The sequence below is a fragment of the Nymphaea colorata genome, chromosome 2 (assembly GCF_008831285.2).
Source record: "Nymphaea colorata isolate Beijing-Zhang1983 chromosome 2, ASM883128v2, whole genome shotgun sequence".
NCBI classification, from domain to species: Eukaryota; Viridiplantae; Streptophyta; class Magnoliopsida; order Nymphaeales; family Nymphaeaceae; genus Nymphaea; species Nymphaea colorata.
The window spans coordinates 19,165,570-19,174,269 of NC_045139.1; the positions used below are offsets into that span (position 1 = coordinate 19,165,570).

The 8,700-nt window shown below is 40.6% G+C and overlaps 1 protein-coding gene across 1 annotated transcript; it reads left to right on the top strand.

The window, feature by feature from the left end:
* Positions 1-1,496: 1,496 nt before the first annotated feature.
* On the top strand, positions 1,497-3,057 carry LOC116249168 (24-methylenesterol C-methyltransferase 2-like). The gene has a single exon (XM_031622346.2). It carries the CDS (start codon positions 1,616-1,618, stop codon positions 2,687-2,689), a length of 1,074 nt encoding a protein of 357 aa, XP_031478206.1. The 5' UTR covers positions 1,497-1,615; the 3' UTR covers positions 2,690-3,057.
* The last annotated feature ends 5,643 nt before the right edge of the window (positions 3,058-8,700 follow it).

The window sequence follows — 8,700 nt, forward strand, 5'->3', positions numbered from 1 at the left end:
GATTTTGCATGTAGGTTTAACAATCATGTCCAACTTTAAACCTATGACCGATCCAAATAACAAAGTAATATCCGGCCTAAACTGCATTCCTTTTATGTCTTCTGGGTTTATGGTTGTATCAGGATACCTTTAACTTGATGTCGTCTATACCGGTGGTTTATTTCGTCGCTGTACCCACTTATAGCGGTGGCGCACTGCGCCGCTATATACCCTAAGTACAGAGAGAGAGAGAGAGATATTCAACTTTACCGTATTATACCTGAATGTCAGGTTTCTCGTTGTATAATACATGTACATGTTTTTTATGACAATGGTCTTAAGTTCAACTCTCTAATTTAAAAGGTTCCTCGTTGTATAATACTCATACATGTTTTTTGTGACAATGGTCTTAAGTCCAACTCTCTAATTTCAAAATTTTACATATTAAGATACAACAACGGAATCATTCATCATAAAAATTTTAACTAATTAAGTCTGATAAGCGAGCCTATATTCTTAAGAATATTGCATTAGTATTTCATAAATCTACATCCAATATTAAACCAAATTCACTAAATGCTAATTACCAAACACTTCTTAAATAACATTGGTGGACAAGTAGTTCAAGCTGAAAAATTCAAATAGAAGGTAAAATATCGTTAAATAAGCAGCAGATAAGCCGAGAAAATGTAGGAGATAAAGACGACAAATAACCGTCCCTAGGAGTCCAGCCAGGCGCTCTGGTTCGTCTCCAGATGGACGGTTCTCATCAGATTTCTTCCAACAGGTGGCGTGATCTGACATGCTAGGACCCTCAAGGGGCATTTTAGTCTTTTTGAGGCCACGCCACGTAGGAACAACACGAGGAAGTTTCCGGACTTTCCCTTTTCCCGAATCTACCCTTTTCTCCACAACGATCCGACGGCTCTCGTTAACTGACCTCTTTCTCCCCTTTAGTAAAAGTATTTTGATAAATGGCCTCTTCAAAAACGGGTCTCTAAATATGTTATATTTTTTATCTGAGGAGAAGGATCATAAATAAATAAGTTTCTTCTAAAAATAACTTTTTTGGAAAGTTGCAATTTGTAAAAATGAGCTACCTAAGTAATTGGTGTTGCTTTTCATCCTAGTTCAACTTTAAGAATTTAAAAAGTTAATGTCACCAACAATTTATACATTTTTAAAGGAGCATATTCTGAAATAGATCTCGAACCTCCTGCTTCGCGTGCAGAACCTTTTTATTATTATACTACTTCTTTTGACACTTGAAGCATCTGTTTCAGTAAAAAAAAAAGAAAAAAAAGAAAAACCCAAGTCTCTGTTTTATTATAGCAAGTGACAACAGAAGCAGGGTAAGATTAAGAAATTGGAAACATTGAGGTCGTTTTCCAAATTGTGGGATAAATGTAGGGTCTGAGGAGAAAATTGTTCCCGGATTATAACCGCTCCATGACCTTGCCCTTTGGGGCCGTAACTATTCTCCTTTTGGGATTCCTTTTTGTATATATCAGTGGGAAACTGTGAGCGTGTGTCTGTCTCTCTTTCTTTCTCTCTGTGTCTCCCGGGGAGCATCTTTGGAGCGGAAGGAAGCGGCGGCAGAGTGGTGGTGGGGAGAGAGGGAGAGGCGGAGGGAGAGATGGAGACGGTGGCGTTACTGTGTACGACGGGGCTGGTGTTCGCGGGTCTGTACTGGTTCGTGTGCGTGCTGGGAGCGGCGGAGCAGAAGGGGAAGAGGGCGGTGGATCTGGGCGGCGGCTCCATCTCCAGGGAGAAGGTGGAGGACAAGTACAAGCAGTACTGGGCCTTCTTCCGGAAGCCCAAGGAGATCGAGCGGGCGGAGACGGTGCCGCACTTCGTGGACACCTTCTACAACCTCGTGACCGACATTTACGAGTGGGGATGGGGGCAGAGCTTCCACTTCTCCCCCTCCGTTAAGGGGAAGTCCCACAAGGAGGCCACCAGGCTTCACGAGGCCCACGCGGTTGACCTCCTGAACGTCGGCCCCGGCGACCGGATCATCGACGTCGGGTGCGGCGTCGGAGGGCCGATGCGAGCCATCGCCGCGCATTCTGGTGCCAACGTCGTGGGGATCACCATCAACCAGTACCAGGTGGAACGGGCCAAGACCCACAACAAGAAGGCGGGGCTGGACTCCCTCTGCGAGGTCGTCTGCGGCAACTTCCTCCAGATGCCCTTCCCTGATGCCAGCTTCGATGGAGCGTACTCCATTGAAGCCACTTGCCATGCCCCGAAGCTCGAGGACGTCTACTCGGAGGTCTTCCGGGTGCTCAAGCCTGGGAAGCTCTACGTCTCCTACGAGTGGGTGACGACGCACAAGTACCGGCCGGAAAATGCGGAGCACGTCGAGATTATCCACGGGATCGAGCAGGGAGACGCGCTGCCTGGGCTGAGGAGCTACGCGGACCTCCCGGAGGTGGCCAGAAAGGTCGGTTTCGAGGTGGTGAAGGAGGAGGACCTGGCTCTGCCACCTGCATTGCCGTGGTGGACGAGGCTGAAGATGGGGAAGCTGGCCTACTGGCGGAACAACCTTGTGGTGATGGTGCTCACCTTCCTCGGTATCGCTCCGAAGGGCGTTGATGATGTCCACGAAATGCTGTTCAAGACCGCCGGTTACCTCACCAGGGGAGGCGAGACCGGAATCTTTACCCCCATGCACATGATTCTCCTCAGGAAACCCATCTCTTCGTAAAGCGAGAACAAAAAGAAAAATAAATGGTGTTCACAGAGGAGAACCATGAGCAAAGCAGAAGCGAGCCGCATCCAAAAGCTTGACGAATTGAAGGTTGCCCTTGTGGTACAAGCAATCCTCTTTCTCTCTCTATGTATCTCTCTGGTAGTTATTGGTAATTAAGTTTGTTTTAGTTAGGAATGCATAGATCTCAGGAAAGAGGGAGTGAAGAAGATGTTGTTCTTTTCCCTTGCTTTCTTTCTTTTTGTTTTTTTTCCTTTTCTTTCCCTTGGGTTTAATGTACTGGTTACTTTCTGATCTTTGATGTTTGTGAGGAAGACGGGGGGAGGGGAACTGAAGCTAATTTAATTATCGTCTATTTGGTTTTCTCTTTCTTCTATTGCTTTCTTGCATCTTTACTCACTTTCTGTAATGAATTTACGTTGGTTGGTAGTGATCCCATCTGCTTATGGTACTGATGTGTTTGTGTACTCACGTTCAGTGAAATCTCAGGTTATTTTGGTTTCTCAAATGTGGAATTATTTTTCTGTGTGTTGCTTCGTATTCTGTTTGAAATTTGAATTGGAAGATGAATTTGGTCAGATTGGTGGAATCAATTGCTTCTTTATGTATGCATACGATGTGAGTTGTCCTTTTGACTTTCTTTATATATTAAACGATTAAAAAAAAACAAAACAAACAAAACTTGGTGGCTTCTGGTTGTCTTCTCGTAGAGTACCTGAGGACGTGTGATAAAATAAAGAAAGCAAGCTATCGATTAGTGGTCCTTCTATACGTGTTCTCAGAGTGGAGCATCTCGCTACTGGTGTTGATCTGAAAAACCTGCGTGTAAATATCAGAGGAATGCTTCGTTTTCTCTACCACTTGTTTTTATATGGTTGTCCATTTTCTTGTGATTCTGCCAATTTGTGGTGACGGTGGTGGTAGCCGGCCTTATTGTTGTCTTCCCTTTTTTCTTTTTCATTTTTCTGCTTTTCTGTCCTTGTTTTGTTTCAAGGCCTTTCTTCTTCCTCGTGCTTTCGCGTGTTCCTCTTTTCTGCAAGCTTTCCAGCTAAAAAATTCACCCTGTTCACTTGTCCCTTCTTTGGGGAGGTATCTTGTCGCTTTAATGAGGTCGACACCTTGCTTTCTTGCTTTTAAGGCAAAAAACTCTGCACTCTGATTATTAAACTCTAGGATCTCTTTTCATGCCAATGTGATTATCTGTAGAATACTGCCCCTTGGTTCGTCGTGTTAATGTGCGGTGATGATCTGGAAAGTATTGTTGGTGCTTGTATGGAGAGAAGAGGACTTTTGCTTGCCTTCACATATGGATGGAGAACATCGGTCTTTGTACGTTGTGTGAATATGGTTAGGCTAACGCATCTGTGGATTCAATTCACACTAAAGTCCGAGTGTGTGTGAATGAAATCATTCGGATATTCCACTGTGAAGTGTGAACCTCTTCATGGTTTATAACTGTTGCTTTGTGCTTTTTTGTAAAAAAAAAAGAAAAAGAAAAAACGTTGCTCTGAAATTTCAACGAAGTATATACCTCAACCGAATCGGAGGTCTTCAGCATGAAGATTCCTTTCTCTAACAAAATAGAAAATGAAATTGTTTTTCATCTTTTGCCTGGACCCAGTGTCATCCTCTCGGTGGAAAGCTATTCTCTTTGCTAGGGAAACCTTTTGAGATGCGGCTGACACCGTAGATTTGGGTCGGTCTTATCTCAATCTCTTTCTACGTTTTTAGTGGAACCTCTTTTCAACGTTTTTAGTGGAACCTCTTTTCAGGTGAGCAGAACTCATTGTCCGACTCTAGTTTCCCTCTTTCCCTTGTTCCTAGATCTAGAGGAGTGTTGGAATCAAGGGGTGAGATTTCTACGACCTTTAACTTGCATTCAGAGACCCACTCCCCTTTTGTTCCATCCTACAGGTTAAGCTAGAGATGTATCTGGGCCGATTGAGCTATGCCTCTTTGAGCTACTGGAGCCTTTTCTTATTTTGGATCCCTTAGCTGAAACTTAAGCTACTCATTGAAGAGAGTCTTTGACTAGGTGAAGAGTGTTATGTTGAAGGCCTTTTATATGTTTTGAAACTTTGGTAGTGTTTGATCTCATATAGCTGCTTGGTCGCGGCTCACTTTTTGGGTTGGTGGTAAAATTTTTTGGCTAATGATGTAGGTTCATTTGAAATTTTCCAGCTTAAAGATTATGGTAAAAACTTTTATCCGGAATGTTTGGGCATGTGCATGTTTTTGTGTTGTCTATTCTTCTCTTTCTTGTCTAGAAAGAAATAGAAATTCTTTGCCTCCTAAATGCCAGTAATTTCATGCAATGTTTGTTCACGAAAATGTCGCCATTGATCAAGCACCCTCCAACTGGTGAAGCTTTTGAATTTTGAAATTTTTTTCTATACATAGCACATGTATCTCTATCCTGTCCAACCTTATAAGCATTTATTAGAATGCACGGCTTGTGCAAATCTATTTCCGAACAAATTTTGATTTAATTCAAGTTCTTGGAACAGTATCGCTATTAGTCTTTTGTTCCAAGATAGTGAAAGGCCATAGTCAGGTGAGGAAAACCTTCTACCTATAATAAAGAACTCACTGGTTTTAGGGGTTCACTTCTTGGCCTGTGTATAACCTCTCTGTGAAGAACATCTCCGATGCCTTATTTAAAAGGTGTTTGATAAGTGGGGAGCATGTTTCTTGTATTTTAAAATCCATAATAAGAGCCAACAAATGAAATGCATGTGGTTACATCTCCATCGACACAGACAATGAATGTGAAAACTCAGACGAATGTAACATGGACTATATGTAACAGAAATGAAGCTTGTAGTTAAAAAGCTTGGAATAGATGAAAGAGTCTGGTGAATGTACCATTCACTAGGTGTAACAAGAACGTATCGACTTAACTCATACAAGTATGTTAATTGATGGAAGTTTGTTTGCAATACAGAATAATGGCGTCTATGAACATCAAACTGATGATCAGGCGGCAACCAACTCGAAATAAAAACACGAGGAGATGAAGTTTCTTTTTGTTTTCTTTGTCTTATTATTGTTATTAATACTATGGTATACATGCATTATTCGTGAATAACATCGCAGGGGCTCCGAGGACATTGACAGTTCCCCACGAAGAATTGAATGAGGGGGGAGCAGTTGGAAGGAAGGAGCTTTGGGAACGAGCAGAAGAGACAAAAAAAGGGGGTAAGTTTGAAGCGATAAATGGCTTCACTTGGACCACGGGGTTGAAGACAAAGGTCATCAATGGCGGGTCATTGTAGAGGGCAGCGAAGATGCAGGGAAGGGGACAACGAGAGAAGTGCCTTTTATCGAAAGGCGGTCCTCTGTTACAGACGCCATTAAAGACAGTCATAGTCACGACAGATCTGTCCAAGTTGGAGCCTAGGCCTTAGATCTTCCTATCACTTGGGCGCCAGCTCAATCCGTCAGGGATGATTTCGCCACATCCTCCAAGTGGCACCTTAATTTTATGTACTTTCTCCCTCATGCAGATAGGAACACATAGTTAATAGGATTGAATTGATCAGCCATATGATTAATTTACATGATTTCTTTCAAAATATAATTTTCGACAGTAAGTGGCTCCCAATAAAAGTGGAAGATGGGATTCACCATTTCTTTAATCTACTTTTTTTTTTTTGACATCTCAAGTTCATATACACCAATCAAAAAGACTGTTGTAGCTACTAGGCGACAGAATCGATCTTAAAATTTATTAACATTTTCTAAAATGGGTATTGTCAATAATTCCGTTAGTATAGAAACCATTAAAAAAACAGTCAATAACTTATTGGGTATTGTGTGGAGTATTTACAAGGAAGAAGTACCATTAGAGTAATATTTTCAAAGGAATTGCATATAGATTGCATATAGATCTGATGGCTCTAGAACTGTTAGGCCTATGTTATATGAAATAGTACCTAGAATTACTACAAGAAAAAATATATAAAAGATCTTTAAGCCATGCTAGTTCCCCATTAGGGATCTAACCTTTTGAGTCATGACCATGTCAGTTATTTTGACTAAGACTGATAGCAATATATACAGAGGCGAAGTCAGGATTTTTTTTAGGGACGGACCGACAGTCCAACCTGTGAATCTGAGTAGGACCAACTGAATTGAAATCCAAAAAATACATAGCGCAATTAAAAAATTTTATTTTTTTCATTGTAATTTTTTTTTCATTAGCCGGAAAGGGGCCATGGCATAGGCAGCCTCCCTTCCTTCCACCCCTGAATATATATATATATATACAAAAATCTTCTGCTTCCATAGCACAATGTTCAATGCATGGCATTGAGCTGCCCTGAAGTTCAGATGGTTTTACCTTTTATATATATATATATATATATATATATATATATATATATATATATATATATGTGTGTGCATAAAATTTTGGATGTCCTACGTACTTAGCATTCAAATCCTGACTTTACTCGTTACCACACTAAGGAATATCCGAATCATCGGATACCATCGTAGTTGTGTATCTCCATTGAATATTATCTCTTTGCATCCCTAACATCTAAGGATATTGCTGTCAGATTCAGATCAGAGTGACATTCTCACCTTGAATCCTTATTAATTTGTGTACTCGACTAAAAATGCACTCATGGATAATAAATGCACGTCATAACGTATCAAAATCATACTGTTTTCTTCCTTGTTAAAGGACGTAATAAAGCTGCATCTCCAACGCTATCTGGTCCAAATTCTAATTCTGTAGGATAACTTCGCCGAAATCATGGGCTATGGGGAGTTTAATTCAAATATGTATCTGAATTCTGCTTCAACTGCAGTGGTTGAATGTGGGCTTTAGGCACATTCTCATAACTTAAACCTCTCAGACTTGAAGCACTAATTGATCATCCACTGCTTAGCCAAAACGGAGAAAGAACAACATTTTTCTGAACTTAAGCAGCTTATATATGTGCCGAACATGAAAAACCGATGACCATGAACATCTGGCTTTCTTCATCTTGATCCCTTACTCAAAAGATCTGAAACATCCGGTGATCTACTATATCATGTTCTTAAACTTTCTTGATCGATCTCTAGCCCACATTAAAGATGGTGGCGCGCGCACAGGTTCATCTCCACAGTTGCAGGTGGTGGTATCACAGAACTTTAACGGTATGATTTTGCCGCCGGAATCCGTTAAGATCGAAACTTCCGTTGAGTTAGTTGCTCGGCGATCGAGAAGCTTGTTTGTCATGTTATGTTGAGGTTCTCCAATGGGTCTGAAATTCATCGGATCAACTAAACAGAAACGCTTATTTGGTGTGTCAAAGGCAACGGATTCAGAACAGAAAATTCTGTGCAAAAGAGAGAGAACGAATTTACAACTTGGCAATACCAGAAAAAAAGAGAGATTGTCTTAATAAACTGTATTTCTTTCTCATCTCAATCAATGCGGACTGTTCTAGAAAATTTGGTCATTTCAAACCATAGGTTGTACATATTTAGTTTATATATGTATGAAGAGTGAATTGTGCATTAATCAATTTTTTCTGTCTACTATTTTTGTATTCTCATTAAAGGAGTGAGGTTGTCGGTCACGTATATATAGTATCTTATTTTTTTCTAGGACTGTAGCCCAAAAAGTTCGGTCTTTGTCTATATTTAATGTATATTGTTGAGAACTGATTGAAACAAAGAAGAAACAATTATGAGGCTTTATTGTGGCTCGTTAGCAACTAATCTACTTATAAGGTATAAAGGCACAAAGAGTGACTGGCTTAATTTTGGAATTTACTTCTTTCCTATTAAATATTCGTTGTTGAGCATTTGATAAAGCAAAACTGTTATGAAATCATTTTATAGATAACAGGTTCAAACAGAGCGTCGATTTCTCAAACTGTGCAAATGGTCTGGCCCCTTGCACACTCAAAGGACGGACCATCCAACAGCTCTAAAATTTCGGCTTTATATATATATATATATATATATATATATATAGAGAGAGAGAGAGAGAGAGTTATAGTTATCAA

Excerpts from the sequence above, each read along its gene's own strand:
- LOC116249168 (XM_031622346.2), top strand. The coding sequence starts at position 1,616 with ATGGAGACGGTGGCGTTACTGTGTACGACGGGGCTGGTGTTCGCGGGT.